Source organism: Pseudonaja textilis, chromosome 1 (assembly GCF_049901715.1).
Source record: "Pseudonaja textilis isolate UNSWEBS1 chromosome 1, rPseTex1.2, whole genome shotgun sequence".
NCBI lineage: Eukaryota > Metazoa > Chordata > Lepidosauria > Squamata > Elapidae > Pseudonaja > Pseudonaja textilis.
In genome coordinates, this window is record NC_141990.1 from 20,688,194 (window position 1) to 20,707,693 (window position 19,500).

At 40.7% G+C, this 19,500-nt stretch overlaps 1 protein-coding gene across 2 annotated transcripts in view; it reads right to left on the reverse strand.

Moving 5' to 3' along the window:
- Positions 1 to 19,500, reverse strand: part of TPST1 (tyrosylprotein sulfotransferase 1) — a 38,717-nt gene that overhangs the window by 7,677 nt on the left and 11,540 nt on the right. For both annotated transcript variants that reach the window (XM_026708595.2, XM_026708596.2), the window contains exons 2-3: positions 10,927 to 11,876; positions 794 to 992 (exon numbers count right to left, since the gene is read on the reverse strand). In XM_026708595.2, coding sequence (XP_026564380.1) covers positions 794 to 992; positions 10,927 to 11,771 — 1,044 coding nt within the window. In that variant the 5' untranslated portion in view covers positions 11,772 to 11,876. The remainder of the gene's footprint in view (positions 1 to 793; positions 993 to 10,926; positions 11,877 to 19,500) is intronic.

The window sequence follows — 19,500 nt, forward strand, 5'->3', positions numbered from 1 at the left end:
GTGGTTACCAGAGTAACACCTGAGATGGATATATTTATAAAGTCACTAAGAGCTGAGCTCAACTCATTTTTCTTAACTACAGGAGAGATGCTGTTACAAAACCAGGCAGAGTACTTTTACTTCCATATTTCATTCATTCTCTTTCCAGGTTAATGCCCAACTGTTGGATAAGCCAAAATATTTTGTGCATTGCATGTAATTTTGCAATGCATTTACAGTACATTACTGTTGCTTCTGATACTGTTTGAAATATTGCATTTATTATGGTTCTTTTAGTTACAAGACCATAGAGGAAACACAGAGGACATATTCAACCTCTAAAGAATTGGATCTTAAATCCCAGAACAGTTAGGCAGCAAGGGAAAAGAGAGTTAATATCCCAATGCACATGCACATCATATAGAGCAGGGGTATCAAACTCACGTCATAGCAGTGTCACGTGACATATCTGGACTTTTTCCCCTTTGCTAAATTGGGCATGGGCGTGGCCAGCAGGTGACGCATCTGGCCCACTGGCCAGGAGTTTGATAGAGGGGAAAACTGTGCTATGCCAGACCCATTTGAATGGGAGGGTGCTAAAAAGACCTTTATCAAATGCACTCCTTTGAAGGACATAGCAGTGGCTTGTACATTGTTCCCTTCTTGACTTTAATCCCCAACCCCAAGATTATATACTTCCAAAAACAGTTTTCTTTTTTTTTTTTGCCCACATTCTATAAAGCATCTGCCTCATATTTCAATGAAAATGAGATACACATACATATGCGTACACAAATATAACTTAGCAATTTACCCTTCTTGTGTTTTCAAGGACTTTCTGATCCGGTTTCCCATAATTGGGTGGGTTGGCATAGGGGTCGTAGCCAAGCTTCCCCAACATTGGTGCGATCACTGGCATATCCTGAAGGACGTCTGTGGGGATCTTTCCAACCCATTTTGACAAGGCTTCCACATTAACTGGCTTAATAACTTGGTCTGTAGATCTTTCAACTCTGCTCCAAAATATATGCATGGATATATTAATTGATATAGTTGCATGAAAGTTATCCTCACAAAACAATGGGATGCAAGCTCTACCTGCTTTTTTGATAATCTTTGTATTTTGATATGTTCATGCATCTTTGAGTTGGAGAAAACTGAACCAGCCTGTATAGAATCTACGATCCCCATTGCTATTTATTTTATTGCTTTTGTTTCCAGTCATTGCCAATCCCCAGCATAGCTCTATAAATTATGTGAAGTTTGAAGAGTCTTTGGATAAGATCAGAATGGGGGAGAGGAAATCCTATGATGACCTGAAGCCATCGCAGTCATGGACTGGACATGAGAAGAAAGCAATGTCATTGGGTCACAACAGAAGAAGGATGTTGCCAGAATGGGCGTTGGTAGAAGTTACCCTGAACACCTTTTCTATCTGTGCTGCGGGAGAGCCCAGGATGGGTTGACTCCTTCCTATGATGTCATTTAGCTGAATCTGTACTAAGATATAAAAGCCAGTCCCCAGAAGAGAGCCCAGCTTTGGCGAAGATACTTGACAGACTGAAAGGTGTCTCTGAAAGCATAAATGAATACAGAAATATGACTTACCCTCTCCAGATGAATCAAAGGAGGGGCTGGGCTCTCTCGCAGCATAGATAGAAAGGGCATTCAGGGTAACTTCTACCAACGCCCATTCTCCTCCATGCTGCATCGAGAGCCCAGGATAGGACATACCAAAGCTTGCATGTCCACAGGTGCGTCCTCGTCCAGCTCATCACACCGACTGTTGAAGCACTCGAAGCACCCGTCTGCCGAAGGCTGCAGTTGCTGAGGCAAAGACATCCAGACAGTAGTATCTGATGAAAGGAGATAAAGATGTCCACATGGCCGCATGACAGATCTCCTCCAAGGGTGCTTGGGTTGCCCAGGCAGCCGAAGTGGCTACGTTTCTGGTAGAGTGTGCCGTCAGACCTTGAGGAACCAGAAGGGCCGCAGCTTTGTAGGCCTGCTCAATGCAAGGTCTGACCCACCTGCTAATAGAAGAGGCCTTGTGCCCCAAGTGAGAAGGGAAAAGGAAACAAAATGGCTTCAGACTTCCTGAAGGAGGAAGTGCGCTTAATGTATATTCTAAGAGCCCTACCTACGTCTAGCGAGTGCCACTGCTGCTCTAAGTCATGGTGCAGGAGGGGGCAGAAGCCAGGCAACATAATGTCCTGGGACCTGTGAAACAGGTGTTAACCCTTGGAATAAATGAGTGGTCCAGACTGAGGACAACCCTATCATCATGAAAGGAACAAAAGTCCTGTCTGATGGAAAGAGCAGCGAGCTCGGATACCTGCCTGGCTGAAGTGATGGAAACGGGGAACACTACCTTCAGAGTCTGGAAGCGGAGAGACAATGTTCTAAGGGGTTCAAAAGGGGGCTTTGTAAGGGCAAAGCCTGCCAATTTCTGAGCCATAACAGTCTTCTCGCTGCTACTGAAGATGCCATGGCCCTAGATGCAAATTTGGCAGAATTGAGAGTGGCATCTGCAGTGAATTCCGCCGCTGTGATAATCTTATTAAGGCCTTGATGAGATCGAAGGTAGGCAATCTAATCTGGAGTTGGTGCAGCTACCGTATGGATGCCCACGTGAGAGTGCCACAAAATGGAAATGAGGCCAGAACCGGAATGTCAACAGAAGGCACTGCCAGGGCATTGTCCAGGGCTGCACTGATGTTGTAGAAACGCTTATCCAGAGAAGATGGGCGAGGACCTGCTGAAGGGGAAGCGCACTGTTCCTTGACCATGTCCAGGAACAAAGTGGGAGAAGGAGAAACCCCTGCATGCACTACAGGCTTGCAGAAGAATGAGTCTCCCTGGCTAGAGGGAATTCCTTGTGGCTTGGGAGCCACTTCCTCTGGCGACAGCTTGGCAGTGACCAAAGCCATGCTGAGTAATGGCCTGAAGAGAGAAGGATTGAAGACCAATTCAGAGGATGTCTGCTCTGGGTGAGAGTCCTCTTCCTCTGAAAGATTTTGGTCAAAGGTCTCGCCCTCTTCACATTCTGAACCAGAGGAGTAACTGTGTTCAGATGGTGAAGCCCTTCCCTCCTCATCAACCTCCTCCCATTCTGGTAGAGAAGAATGGACCCTGAGGTCCTGGGGCCTGTATAAATCAGGGTGATGAGGCAACTTATAGATTGAGACGGGAGAAGGGCCTGAACCCTTTCTGGAGGTTGAAGGATTTGCTTGAAGCCTTCAGCCAATCCCTGCCTAATGGTCAAAGAGACAACATCTTGGATATCCCCTGGTCTATGCTCAAAGGTAGAGGCAGAAGGCTGAAGGCCCACTGCTGAAGGAGTGAAGGTGGCTTCAGGCCTAGATTGAGAAGAGGTTCGAGGCCTGGAAGGAGAGGGAGGAGCATAGGACCCAGAAGCCTGTTAGAAATAAGTCCCAGATCTGCTTAGATCATGAGGATCATATTGTACTGCAAAGGCCTCAGGAGACTAGGATGGAGGATGGAAAGGCTCAGAGATAACTTCTCCTCCCCTGGGAGGAGGCCCATGGGTATCACCTGAAACATGCTGTAGTTGCACTCCCTTTTGTTGAATAGTTCTGTTGAACTGCCTCTCTAGGGCTGTATGTCTGCGCTTTTTTGCCCTCAACTCAGCTTGAGTTGCCTTCTTAGGGGCTAGAGCCTTAGCTCTCATTTTAGCAGCCACCTCGCTCTGGATTGATTGGGTGCATTGCCTATGACTTTTTCTGTTACTGGGCTTAAGAGACTGTTCCACTCGGCAGGGAAATTCTGCCTGACCCTTATCTTGCTCCATTTGAAGAATAAAGGCTCTTACGATGGAAAGAAACTGTTTGTAAATTTTTTGTATTAAGCCCCTTAGGGTATAAATTGGCCCCCGGGCTTACAAAATGGCCGCTCACCTTGTGGTGGAAGGCTTCAATCCAAGATGGCCGCTGACTATGGGAAACAGGCTCCGAGATTGAAGAATTTCTCCCTAGGCTATAAAGAGCCTCAAGTGAAGTCAGCAAAGGAAAGGGCAGCCTCTGGCCACACGATCAGCTGGCTGACACTGGTATCGGTTTGCTGATCGCTGTTTACGACTGCTCAAACCGCAGGCATGGGGGGAGGTCTACAGACACTGCCCAACTTGCCTGAATAGCACTCTGGCAACACTGCTCCCAACGGTGCAGGAGAGAGAGAGCCCTGCTCTTCTGGAAGAGCAGCTGCCCAGATCCAGGAGCTGCTGAAGCGAGGAAAAAAGGTACTGAAGATCGCTGGTGAGTGCTATCTACAGAACCTCAGCTGGCTGAAGCTGTTATCGGTTTGCCGATCGCTTTTTACAACCGCTCAAACCACAGGCATGGGGAAGGTCTACAGAAGCTGCCCAAGTTGCCTGAACAGCACTCTGGCAACGCTGCTCCCAACCTTGCTTGAAACGAGGAAAAATGGCACTGAAGATCGCTGGTGAATGTTATCTAACAGAAGCTTTCAGAGACACAGCTACTGACTGAAAGGAGCCGAGTCAAAAGCTGGGATCTCTTCCGGGGGCTGACTTTTATATCTTAGTACAGACTCAGCTAAATGACATCATAGGAAGGAGTCAACCCATCCTGGGCTCTCGATGCAGCATGGAGAACATGTTTGTTACATGTTGTTTGCAATAGGTGCACCATGTTAAGTGCAAGTCAAGAAAGGCCTTTAGATTTAAAAAAGGGCTTCCAGATCAGAGCATGTCACATATGTATATTGAGGGAAATTAATGTATTTTCCCCCACGTAGAATAATGAAGTTTTATAGGATAAAAATGGCATAAAAATGAAAAAAAAATGTTTGGAATAAAAGGAATAAAAGTCCTTTAAAAAACCTTAATGAAATATTTTCTTTTAAAATATTTATGCAGTAAAACAAAGCTTATTGATAACTACAGGTAGTCCTCAACTTACAACCACAATTGAGCCCAAAATTTTGGTTCTTAAATGAGATATTTGTTAAATGAGTTTTGCCTCATTTTACGACCTTGCCACGGATGTTAAATGAATCCTTGCAGCTGATAGGTTAACAACTTGGTTGTTAAGTGAATCTTGCAGGTTAACAACCCAGTTGTTAAGTGAATCTAGAAGGTTAATAACCTGGTTGTTAAGTGAATCTAGTTTTCCTATTGACTTTGCTTCTCAGATCGCAAAAGGTGAACACATGACCTTGGGACACAGCAATGGTCATAAGTATGAACCACTTGCCAAGCTTCTGAATTTTGATCATATGGCATGGGGATACTACAAAGGTTGTAACTGTGAAAAATGATCATAAGACACATTTTTCAATGCCATTGTAATTTTGAACGGTCACTAAATAAACAGTCGTAAGTCAAGGACTACCTGTGCTCTATATTTTGTTCCAGACCTAATACTTGTAATTTATCTACAGAAGCAAACTATTATAATTATGATGCATAAATGACTACAGATAGTCCTCTTAATGAATGTATCTTTTCTTTTATGTATACTGAGAGTATTTGCACCAAGGCAAATTCCTTGTGTGTCCAACCACACTTGGCCAATAAAGAATTCTATTCTATTCTATTCTATTCTATTCTATTCTATTCTATTCTATTCTATTCTATTCTATTTTCTATTCTATTCTATTAACTTACTAACACAATGTAGCCCAACATTTCAGTTGCTAACAAGACAGTTAAGTGTGTTGTGCCTCATTTTACGGCCTTTGGGGCCACAGTTGTCAACAATTAAGTAGTTAAGTGAATCATGCTGTTGTTAAGTGAATCTGGCTTCCCCCATTGACTTTGCTTGTCAGAAGTCAGCTGGGAAAGTTACAAATGGTGATCACTTGACTCCAGGATACTGCAACTGTCATAAATTCCCGTCCACTGCCAAGTGTCCGAATTTTGATCATGTGACTATGGGGATGGTGCAATGGTTGTGAAGTATGAAAAACGGTCATAAGTCACTTTTCTGAATAGTTGTAAGTTGAGGAACCACCTGTAGCAGATAAAAGAGTATGAAGATTGCCACCTCTTATTTTAAGAATTTGAAGGCCATTGGGAGGGTAAAAATAAAATTTCAGGAAATGCAGAAACTGGTAGTAAAGTAATAATAGCTCAGAAACTAGGCAGTATCTAAAAGCAACATTTTTATGTGAAGTATCTTTTTCCTGATATCCACAGCTGTTTTTCTAAAATGTAAACCCATGAAAAATGTAAGAGAATATATAATCCTATTTAAATGTCGTGTTGTTCTTGTTTTCTCTTTTCAGTCTTATTTATTTATGTGACCAAATCAAACTGAAAAAATTAAGTTCCCAGCTTTCTTAAGAGTTCAGTAGTTTATACCTTCATTTGTAACAAAGATTTAAAAAAATTAAAACTGAATAAATGTACATTATTGTGCAATTAGAAAGAATTTTACATTTAATAAATATGCAGAAATGGTAGTTTCTAATGAGTAAAGCAAGATATACATAAGACAGTTTATATTCCTAAAGCAGATAAGTGAAGGATAAAATGGATACAATTATTGCACATATTTCCATTTTTCTTCCAGAAAAAAATGAGAAAAATTGTCTTTTTTACAACAACAAATCCAGAAATTTTATATCTCTACTGCATTACCTCTAAATGATCTTATCTCTCTTTAGCAGGAGAGTGTAACCTGAGGCCTCAGCAGGTCATTTCAGCATCAAGAACATGGCTCCAGGGGTGCAATTCAACTGGTGTAATAACTAGTTCGGTGAGAGTGCGCTTCGCATGCGCGCAGTGTTTGAAAACACTGCTTTTTCAGTTCGAAACTTACCTTCTGCTCCAGTCCCAGTGAATAAATCAGCTGAGGAGCAGCAATCTGCTGTGCCGTGCCAAACAGCTGAACGGAAACCCCAGAAATAAAGGACAGAATAGGGCAGGGATGGGTGGGCAGGGCCAAATCATCACCTAGAATCATCAACTAGAATCCCAGCCCTGCATGGGTCTTACTTCATCTCAAAATCATCATTAATTGTAATTTTTGAAGCAATAGGAGGACAAAATTATTAAGTCATTAAAGAACAATCCTGTTAATTGGATTGGCCAACATGATTTTAACTACATTTTAAATAATTTTGTTTTGTTAAATTTAGATATCAAGCCTTTTTTTAAGAAGTTGAAGGCAACCTACAAGGACTGTCCATTTTATGCCCTGACCATCAACTCTGTGAGATGGGCTGAGATGAAAGAAAGCAACCAGGGTTACTTAATGAGTTTCCATGGCAGAGCATGGATTTGAACAGGATCCAATATTTTAACTGTAAACATTGGTCCATATTAACTTCAGCTAACAGTAATCAAATGCAGCTTGTTGCACAATGCATGCTAAGGCTTTAATTGACCTGGTAACAGAAGTTACGTAAACATACTCTGGCTTGTCTTTGAGAAAGGACAGACAGAGCCATTACTAATGGCCTGATTGAATCTGCATCAATATACCAAATATTCAGGATTACCTAATAAAATAAAATTGTCATATGTTTTGGACAGATGGAAGAAAACTCTTCATCTCAGTGTTTCATTACACCCTGGAAGTTAACCACCAAAAGTTTTTAATGGACCACCAACCTTGACAATTTTAATGGACAATGAGGCATGTTCACAATAAAAGAAAGAAAAATATGTAACTATGGCCAATAGCCATGATGGACTAATTAAACCTCCATGTTTAGAGGCAGTTTTATTTCTGAATACAGCTCCCACAGTATCTGGTATGCTGGCTATAGAAGCAGAGGTGCCTGGTATTTGGATCCAAAGAAAGATTCTTCAGATTCAGCAGCTCATAAAAAAAAGACCATGGAAACTCTGGAAAAAACAGCATCTTGAAGGAGGCTCCAACAAGCACATCACAGCATTTTTCCAGCTTCAGATCCATACCTGAGTTAGCTGAATTTCGGATTCTCTGCTGCCAGCAAGGAGGAAAAGACCAATCAAGCATTGAGTAAGGCTGGGAAAAATTCTATCTGAAATCCAGGAAGTCTACAGCCAATCCCTGATTTTGAGCCAGGCAAGCCAAAAACATGACTTGGCATTAAGCTTCTTTCTCCAAGAAGCCTTCACTCTCTCGACTTCAAACACAGGACAGCAACTAATATTCTCTCCCACCTCACAAAAAAACCCACCCTCTACATTCATTTTCAAATTGCTTCTGTCTGTGGCTCTGCTGACAATAATAAAGGGGGAAAAATCCGGTGCTGGCTGTTTCCTTTAAAAAAATGATGTTCTCCCTACTAGCTCCAGATGTTTTTTATTAAGAAGAGGGCAAATGCCAGAGTTACAGTGCTAGTTGTGGCAAGACTCCATGCACCCAGCCTCTCCGCCAAAAGCCACGTTGGCAATGTGTTTCAGCCACAGCGCATCTCTAGCTATCTTGAGTTATTGCCAGATCAGGCAGCCTCTTTCCACATCAATGTCAATCCAGATTTGTTTGTTTGTTTGTTTGTTTGTTTTGGGGGGGAGGGGTTTGGAGGGGTCGAAATGAAATTGTACAGGACTGGCCTCGTCACCCAAACCATAATAAACGGAAGCTAGGCAGCAGGGATCCACTGTGGAGGTTCAAAACTCCTTTGAGTAAGGCTTGGACAATCTCTGGGTACTACTCTAAGTAAATATTGCTCCATATTGGGGGAAGCAACTGAGTCCAATGAAATGAGAGGATAAACCTTACCCTATGTGTACATGTATACACACCCACAGCACAACGAGGGTGCAAACAATTTTCATTTGCTAAGCATTCTTTTTAATGGTCTGCACAGCAAGCTTTAAATCAGTAGATTAATTGAGTTTATCAATTTTTCTCTTTTCATCTAAAAAGAGGGGGAAACATATCCAGGGAGGCCTAATTTTAGGGAAAAGGGAAAGAGAAAGGGGAGGATTATGTGTTACAAACTTGCACATAGAAATATGTATGCAACCAATAAGAATTCCAGCTAAAAGGATAATGGCTTAGAACAGTCACACATGATACACTGCTACCATGATACAGCGCTGTAGGGAGTTCTGGTGCCTTTCAAATCATGAATAATTGAATTATCCAAATAGAGCTAATGACATTGAAAAATTACTCCTACCCAGAAGAACTTGATCAACACAGAGTAATCAATTACACAGAGCTACAATTTTCCTGCGTGTCTGACTGAATGATCCAATTAGACTCAATCAAGAAATCTGTAGCCCTAGAGCTGCAGGCTGCCTCTAGACATTCTTTCTGTAGCCCTTGGGGTTCCCTGATACCATGACTGGTTGCACCTGGTAGTCTAATTTCCTGCTGTTGTGCAAAACACCCAAACAAAAAATCACGGTAGTGACACATACAGAGATGCAGCAGGAATTCCCTTTACCATTTTGGTCGAGTATATACATTCCTTATGACCAGCTGTTATTTTCTTCTCACCAGTACCACATTGTGGCATGTAAGTTGGGACTGATCAGTGGCTTCAATGCCATAAACAGTATTTACAGTTAGCATCTAAACCAGCAGTAAACCACCAGGATCAATTTTTACCAATAGGGCCAACTCTTCCTACCTCTCTAAGAAAATCAATCAAAATACTCTTGTTTGGTCCAGAAATATAGATTAATGATTTTAAGGATTTTTTAAAAGGATTCAAATTGTTTTGTGTTTCCTTTTCTTTTTACTGTGAGCTGCCAAGTACTAATTAGGTAGGAAAAAAACCAAGGAGCAATTCCTCTGTTAGACTAATTCAAATTTCACAAAATCCCTGCAAGTTTTCATGCTTCAAACTTGAAATGATTTTGTAAAATTTTAGTTTGTTTAACAGAAGGAATTTTGTTTTCCTTGTGATTGACATTACTATTATTACTGCTATTATTTTCTATAAGTAAAACCGTTGATGTGAATGTTTAAAACTACTCCCCATCTCCTTTTAAAAAGCAGCACTGTGAAGAGGAGAAATAACGTTTGAGATCCACTACTTTGGTACTTAACTATCAGGATGTCTCTCCTGTTTTCTTTTGCTCTAGTCTGCTGCATATTTGCACTGCTGAAGACAAATAACTACAAAGAAATCAAAATATTCTCTCTCTCTTTCTGCACAGCACCAGCATTTCATATTCTGTTTTAAGACTGCATCAGAAATCAGAAAGTAAAAGGAGGCTTGTTTGTCCTTCAGTCTTGATCCGACTATTGAAAAAATGATCCTGCTGGTTTATCTTACCAACAATAAGCCAGTTACTCCCAACCTGCATGCTACAGGGTGGTCATTGTTGATCATAAGGAATGCATGCACTGAAATGATGAAAAGCCCCATGGGTTTCATGTACATCTCTGCTACATCTCTGCATGAATTACTGCCCTTGTTCTTCTATTTAGCTTCCACTCGGGCAGGAGAACAGTAGGTAATTTTCAAATTGCTAAGCCCAAGTCTCAAGGGAGCCAATTCCATAACAACAACCATTCCTTTCCTTCAAGACCTCAAGGCAGTCTCTCCTCCATTCCTCTCCCCACACCCCCACATACACACCAACCCTGTGAAGAAGGTTGGACTAATGGGTACCCTTTTACCTAATTTGTATATAATTTTAAAATAATGCCATTTGAGAAACAGAGAATTTTTCCACGATTGAAAATGTAACAACAGAAAAATGTTCCATCCCACATCCCTATCCTTTCTGCAGTGAAGGGTAATTCCTGGCATCTGTACATGAGAATTTTTCATGTACAGATTTCAGAAATGTATGGTAATGACCATAATTGGGGGGGGGGAGGGGGGGGGCTGAAAAGTATTTGTATTTCTCTGAATTTTTCAGGATTCATTTTTGTTATTGTTATCTGTAACCCTGACTATAAACAAAATATACCAATCCTTTTTGAGTATTTTAGAGGAAACAAACAGCTGGACAAACTATGTCCAGCTCAAGACTTTCTAAAAACCCCACTCAGGAAGAAGCAGACTCACTTTGATAGGGACACTCCCCCAGCTTTCCCAATCATTTCTTCATGATGCAAAACTGCAGGATTCCACGGGATGTGGAGGAACTTGAAGAGCCTCCTGAGCCACTTCTCGGGGTGCAAGACCAGCTGCTCATAATACACCAACATGCAATGGTCAAGGCCAGCCTCCAAGCACTGGTTATACATGATCTCAATGGCACGATTCCATTTGGTCAGGCAATCCCTGTAGCTATTCAGATCAAAGCCAGCAATGGTGACCTTCCTGGAGATCATGGAATGAACGGAGGCTCGACCATCTCTGATCATCAAAATAAACTTGGCATTGGGGAAAATCCTGGCAAGGTAAGTTAAAGACTTGAGGGAAAAGGGGTCCTTGTTGCACAGGTAAGGTGCTGGCTCCCCGTGCTTCACGATAATTTCCAAGAGGAAGGCCTGCATGGCTGAGTCCAACACCTCGTCTGTGACACCTGCTTCATTGAGCCGCATTTTCTCTTTGCTTGATCGGGCCCACATCTGCTTGAGAGCCAAAATCCGAGGGATGACCCGTGTCTCTTCTCCACAGCGGATGTCCGGGTGAGCATCTAGCATCGCCCGCATCAAGGTGGTGCCACTCCGGGGTACTCCCCCAATAAATATTAAAGGCATATCTTTGTTATAAGCCAATGTGGCATTTTTCTTCGTGTTCTGGCTGGTTCTTGTGGTTGCTTTGGCTGGCTCTAGTCGGGTCAGTTGGCTTCGCTCCTCTATTTGGTGATGGCATTCCATAGCATGTTGCCCCAAGTAGAAGACAGTCACTGAACTAATCACCAAACACACCAGCAAGAGGTTCTGCTTGAATTTCCCTACCATCTTTTGTAGAGAAGCCACTTCATGCGGTTAGAGGTGGCTGGCTGGCCCAAGTCACTGCCTGTGTTTCATGCCATGGAGAATGTGGTCCCAAGAGATCAAGACTTGCTGGAACAGAGAAACAAATAAAGGAAACAAAATGAATCAGAGTACTGTGATTAAATTTAAAGAGCTTCTCTCCTCCCAAACAACATTCCAGCTATTAAAATGATAACACTTGCAATCATCAATGATCGAGAGTTAATGGGATCCAGTAGTTACAACACAAGATCGTAATTTTGAATGTCTATGGAGATTCTCAGTCATCCAGGTCATGGCTGCCCCAAAGGTGCTTTTCCAAGACACAACGGGACTTTGTTTTTCCTGGAGGACCTTTCGCTTCTCATTCAAGAAGCTTCCTCAGTTCTTGGATGAGAAGTGAAATGTCTTCAAGGAAAAACAAAGAAGGTCCAGTTGGAAAGGCAAAGAAGGTTGCCTTTTGGAAAAGCGCCTTTGTAATTGTAATTGGGAAGACCCCGATTCAAGCACACACTCACACACACAAAACCATGAAAAGACCCAACTCAGTCATGAGGTTGTTGTGGGAATAAAAATGAAAGGCAGAGGGGATATAGAGGAAACATTTACATATTATCTTGAGCTTGTTGGAAAAGTCAGAATACAAAGACAAGAATAAACAATCACAGTGGTATCTCTAGGTACTCAGCTGCTTCAAAAGTTGTCAAATTTGGTACTCAACACATTTTGACATAAAAATGTCCCAGTACTCATTGTTTGCTTGGTCTTGATGCACTGTGACAAGAAAAGGCGGACTGCCATGGAGCATAGACAGGAAATTGGCCATGTAGGCAAGGTCACTGCAGAGGGCGGATAGGAAGTCAGCCATGCTGGGAAGGTCACTGACACAGGAAAAGAGACAGACAGAATGTCCTTTCTGGCCAAAACAAAGGATCATGTGTAAATCACATGGTTCGTTTGGCATTCATCATTTTTAATACTCATCATGTCTCCCAGAATCAATTAATGAGAAGTACCAAGGTACCACAGTAAATAATTTTCAGGAAGTTCTGGACAATAAGAGATGATCACAGCTCAAGGGCACAGCATGTGGTTTAAAATGAGGTCAAGGAACCTATACCCCAACAAAGTACATAGAGCCACAATCCTCATCATTCCAATTAGGCCATGCTGGCTAAGCATTCTGGAAAGAGAATCTCATCTATTCTTCTCAAGACAAGAAAGCCACAAGTTTCTACATTCTGGTAGCAAGAACTGTAAGAGTGGAGAATGCTGGCTTAGATCATGATCCAATTCAATATACGCAGGACCACAATTTAACCAAATAATAAGGGTACACAATTTAATTAGAACTACAATTTAACCAAATAATATGGGTATACGCAATAGAATGAACCACAACAAACATAATCAAGCTTAATACCAATTAAATTTAGCATGTTATTGAATATCACCCTAAAATTCTCTGCAGTTGAATCTATGGAAATAGTTTAGTGCATCTACATAACCTGTGTGTCAGGACACTAATATATCTCTGAGTTGATAAGATACAGGCAACAATATGTTGATTTGCAAGATATTATCTAGATTACCATTCTTATCCACTTACAGAGGATAACATAAACATGATTGGAGTAAAACTTGTTGCACTTGTAGTTCACCAGCCCAAATTGACAGACTAGAACACTGGTCCATATCTAACAAAATGAAATTCAATGTAGAGAAAAGTAAAGTCCTACACTTAGGCAAGAAAAACCCAAAGTACACATATAGACTGGGTGAAACCAGGCTCAATAGCAGTAACTGTGAGAGGGATCTTGGAGTCTTAGTGGACAACCAGCTAAATATGAGCCAGCAGTGTGCAGCAGCAGCCCCAAAAAGCTAATGCAATCCTAAATTGTATTAATAGAGGGATACAATCAAGATCAAGAGAAGTACTAATACCATTCTATAAAGCCTTAGTAAGACCACACCTAGAGTACTGCATCCAGTTTTGGTCACCACATTATAAAAAAGATGTTGAGACTCTAGAAAAAGTACAGAGAAGAATAACCAGGATGATTAGGGGACTGGAGGCTAAAACATACAACGAACAGTTGCAGGAACTGGGCTTGGCTAGACTAGTAAAGAGAAGGATCAGGGGAGACATGATAGCAGTCTTCTAATATTTGAGGGGCTGCCACAGGGAGGAAGGGGTCAAGCTGTTTTCTAAAGTGCCTGTAGGCCAGACAAGGAATAATGGATGGAAACTGAACAAGGAGAGATTTAATCTGGAAATAAGGAGAAACTTTCTGACAGTGAGAAGAATCAACCAATGGAACAGCTTGCAATCAGAAGTTGTGGGAGCGCCATCACTTGAGACTTTCAAGAAGAAATTGGACTGCCATTTGTCAGAAATGGTGTAGGGTCTCTCGCTTGGGCGGTGGGGTTGGACTAGATGACCTACAAGGTCCCTTCCAACTCTGATTATCTGTTATCTGTAAGGAAAGTCATAAAATGGGCAAAATTCACTTAACAAATCTCTTGCTTTGCAACAGAAATTTTGGACTCATTTGAGGTTGTAAGTCAAGGACTACCTGTACGTGTCCTTTGGTATGTATGTGATATTGCTTTGTTGGATGAAACTGAATTATCTACAGCTTATGCTAACTAATTATAAAATGCAATGAGGGAAAAATGGATCTGAAAAGTACTGTATCAGATCAAAATTGCTGCATTTACCACAGGTAATGTGGGGGGGAATGATTGCAAGTAAATGACAACAAACTACAGCAAGTAGATGAATTTGTGTATCTCCTCAGAATGTTTATTAAATGTGGGAAATAGATAGGGAAAAGTTTATATGTACCCAAATGATGGGCAGCACAAATCTTTTGTGGGAATTGAGTATTTGTCAAAAGAAGCAAAATTTATCTTATATATACTTTCTTATACGGGTTCACTAGGTGGGTTCTCTAGGACAGAAGTCCCCAACTCTTAGTTGTGAATTGGCACCAGTCCACAGCATGCCAAAAGTTGGGCCAGGCAGACAGCATGTGAAATCACACATCTTCCAGTCTACAGAAAAAAGTCTGTCCACGGAATCAGTTCCCTAGTGCCCAAAAGGTTGGGAAGTGCTGCTCTAGGAGGAAAAAAAAAGTAAATTGTAATGGAAATGGGCTACTCAAGAAGTATGTTGTGCAAAACAAGAAGAGACAGAAGCAAAAATGAACGAGTGATGAATGAATGTGAACTGAATACAAGAATATGAAAAAGCATGCTTCACAAATTTGCGTATCTGAGGTGATTTGATTTGATTTGAATTTGATGCTGAGCTGGTTTCATCAGAGAGAGAGAATGAATTAGTCTACAACTGCAAAACAAATATATGAAAAACGGGAAAGGAAAAACCAATTGAAGTTAACTGGTATTGTGAAATTGGCAAAAAGAGAGAGGCAACAAGTTTAAAGAACAAGAAGCAGTGTACAGAGCAGTAGATGGATATGGGAGAAACAAAAAGGATTTTGCAAAGATAGAAAGGCATAGAGGACTGTAGTGGGGGGTATGGGTATACATTGGACTATTTGTATTTATTTTTATTTTCTCAGTTGTTTGGCCTGCTATGTCTAACTCCTTTTCTGTTTTTCTAACTGTGGAAAGGTACAGCTGAAAGGGGTATGAACAAATGTTTATTCCCTGTGCTTTGCCACCTTATTAGATTGAAATGTGTCCCCAGATCGCATTTGATCACTCTCCTTACACATAATTGGAAATAAGGCCTAGACTAGAGGATACATTTTGCCTTTGATGCAGTTTACAAGTCTCTGAGCAGCCCAGTAATAACAGAAAATTAATAACTGGTTCCAAACCAACAGCTGTATCATTGCTCCCAAAAACAAATTAAAAATCTAGTCTTTTTATCTTCCATTTAGAAGCAACCTTCTCCGGTTACACATAGGTTACAATCCAATGTTCCGGGATGATGTGCAGGAAACGATAAATTCAGTCAGATTTTCCCTCTGAAGAGTAGAGTTGAGGCTCTAGCCTCCCAAAGGAAAAGCCAGTAACCAAATTTTGGGCTGCCTCCATGGGAGGCTCAGTAACTTCATCATCAGGAAGGCCAAAACAGAGGGTGTGGCAAAAGCTGAGTTAGGAGCATTCCAGGAAAGGAAAGTTTTGTTTGTTTGCCCCCTAAGCCAGCAAAGATGTATATATCTGTTATTTTTATTTTATTTATTTATGCAATGTATATGTTGCTCAATCCCAAACAAGGTTTTAAACAGTTCCCAAATATTGCAAAAAAAGGAAATAAAAACAAAATCCAAATAACCATTAATAAAAATAAAAATCTTCCTATTTCACAACATGCCAAGAAAAAAAAAAACAGTAGTACCTATTCTTTTTGAACTTTGGTATTGGAAAAGACTGCTAAGAATACAGGTAAGAAAACAAATCAATAGATCATTGAACAAATCAATCCAGACTTCTCATTCAGGACATAAATGGCCAGGCTATTATTATTCTATTTCAGACATATTATGCAAAGACCTCTCTGGGAAAATATCTGATGCTAGAAAAAGTGGAAAGAATGAGAAGAGGATACTCTGTTACAGTGGTGTGACCATTAGGAGACCTAAAAGAATAAGACAGATGTAGATCATCATGGAGAAAAATCTATCTATGTGGTCACTAGGAGTCAAAAATAACTTAATGGCACATAATCAATCAAACTATCAGTAACTACAAGGAGGGGGCCTAGCTGTCAAGTGCCAGGAGAATCAGGACAGTTCAAATGGGTATAAAGATTTATTGTAAGCTTGAGTTCTTTACAAGAATCTGAAATTAGCGGGGGATAAAAGTAGAAGGAAATCAAGGTGAGCTGGACTTAGATCTCTTGTGGGCATGAAAGGACACATGACTGATGATATATATGACCCCCTCCTGGTCTCATTAACTCAGCCTGGTCACCTCCTACACCAGCATGCTATCAATCCCTAAAGTATTTCCTCCACAGCTGAACACATCCTTGAAGTCACCAGGGCTATAATTTAATTCAAAGAAGTATTCATCACCTGGCTGTCAAAATTAATGTCCTCTTAATGTTTGCAAAGGGGACGGGGGAATGCTATCAGAGGGACCATCAGACTCACATCCTCATTTCCATCCTGCAGCTGAAAAAAGGAGAACCCCAAATTCCAATATGATTGGAAATTCCACCTTTCGAAGTGAAACACAGATCCGCACTTTTAGAAGATGAAGGACTAAAGCATTAAGGGCACAACACAGAGATGAACTGTCTCGTTTCTTGGATCACCCCACTAGCATGTTTTCATTCCTCATTCTGAAATTACACTTAATGGAATACAGACCAATAATTTCTAGGATACAATAAACAGTTATCAGAAATGTGTGAATCAAGAAACAAAATAAACCAAACAAGACACCACACATAAATGGGTCTGATCATTTAGAGAATATTCACCTGGGGAAGATAAGGATACTAAATTACTATCTTATAGGTGGCTGTTGTAAAAAGCCCTGGAAAAAATCACAAAGATGGAGATATTTATCCTTAGCTGTGAATTAAATGTTATCTAGTCAACAACTGTCCCAAGATAACAGTGGAATGATGTAGACTTTTGCAATAATCCGAGACAGTATTTTTCCATTTTAGTAGCTTTCAGTTGTGTGGACTTCAATTCTCCATGCTGGCTGGAGAATTCTAGGAATTGAAGTCCACACACTTAAAAGCTGGCACTGGAGACACACTGAACAGGAAGAACACTGAAAGGTGTAGGGGTCTATTGGATCTATCTTAATCTCACTCAAGAATATACTTTGCACTTGAAAGCTTCTGATAGATATTTAATTGGCAACTATAGCTTTTTAAAGAGAGCATCCCTGCTCAGAAGCAGCATGTTAAGGACTCGAAGCTGTGGTCCCCATTCTGCATGCCAGCCAACAGAAGCATCTGGCTGGGGGAAGAAGGCGGAGCCTCCTTGCTGATGGACCGTAGTTCACGACTCTCTGCAGCTATGGTCCATGCTTTTTCGTTGGAGAGCCCCAATAATTATGATTAGGGGCTGAAGCTGCCTTGGAGGGGCGGCGGAGTAAGGGGAAGCTGCAAGCCAGGTTGAGGGGAGCCACATCTCCCCTCCTGGGCTTGGTCTTTTTCCCCACAAAGACAACTGCAGCAGTGGTTCAAAATGGCCACCCCAAAGAGGAGGACTCAGCTGGATTAAGCTTTGTGCAGGAGGGAAGAAAGAGGTGGATAACATCTGAACTGGGACAACTGGGCAATACAACTAAACAAAAGTACCCCGGGATTAAGGTAACATGGAATTTTTAAGAAAAGAAAAGTGAGCGGCGAAATTACAGAGAGACAGGAAAAGAAATAAGAAAATATTTTTGACGGCTAAGCGGGGCTTCGAACCGGGAAAGGAAGAAGCCGGAACAAAGATTTAACTAAATTGGACTAAAATATTTTGGCAATAAGCAGGCATAAAATAAAGCTGACTTAAGATTGTCAAAAAATAACAATAATAAAGTTTACAAATTGGAGACTGGACTGGGCTGGAATATTGAGGTTCGAAAAACCCTAAACAAAAAAATAGGGGAAAAAGGTAAAGACTTTGTATAATGGAAAGCGCCACGTTTGACAAAAACTTGAGCTCAAACAAAAGGAAAAGCATCCTGTTTCTGAAGGAACTTGTGTGGATATAACACTAAAGAAATATTGAAACCAAGTAAGAATCTTAGAAAGTGAAAGCAGAACCAGAATAAAAAAAAAGCAAGGAAAGACTGACTGTGGGATTGATTGGTATAGACCCTGGGCTGGAATAATTGAGAACTTTAGAAAATTGAAAGAAGAAAGAAGGAAAGTAAAAGTATTTTTTTGTGTGGACTTTAATGATCATAAAATACAAGAGTGTGTAATGATGATACCTCTTTGGGAATTAAAAATGGAACTTAAAAATATGAAAGAATTACTACAGGAAAGAGGCGAATCACTTTGCTCTGTGTTAGAAAAAATGGAAATGGCGATTGAAGAACAAGAAGAAAGAGTTTCAGAGGAGGAGGAGTTGACTCAAAGAGAAGACATTTTAAATAGACAATTAACACAAAGAACACTACAAAGAAGTGGGGAAAGAAGGTTAAAAAGTTGAGATTTAAGAAGGCAATCAAAAGGGGGAACACCTGTGAAGTTGGGAAAGGCAGAAAGACCCAGCAGAAAAGGGGAAAGGAAGATATTAAGAAAGAGAGGGAGACAAACTGGAATGAGAAAAGATATGGGGAAGAGGGGGAGGAGAAGCAGTAAGAAACAGGTGCATGAAATAAAGAAATACGGAAATAGTAAAACGTTGAAAAGAAATTGTTTTTTCAGAGATAATGGTTGATGAATTAAAAAGGGGATTCTGCAGGGTGACAAGGGGTAATAAGAATATTTCTGCAATTAAAAATATTTAGAAAATAGGGTAATGTAGATACTAATAACTTTTATTAAAAATTAAGTGGGGAAAATATGCTGCGGAATCCAAATGAAAAGATGTAATGATTATTATTGTAACTTCTTAAAAATAATGGTTTCTTGGGAATCAAGATGAAGGAATAAAGGTATATTTTAATCATTGAGGTGTCACACTCAAAGCAGTAAAAGGGGGGAAACCTATACTTGTTTTTTTTCTTTAGTGTTAAAATTTGTATTAATCTAGAATTTATAAAAAGAATGTGTAAT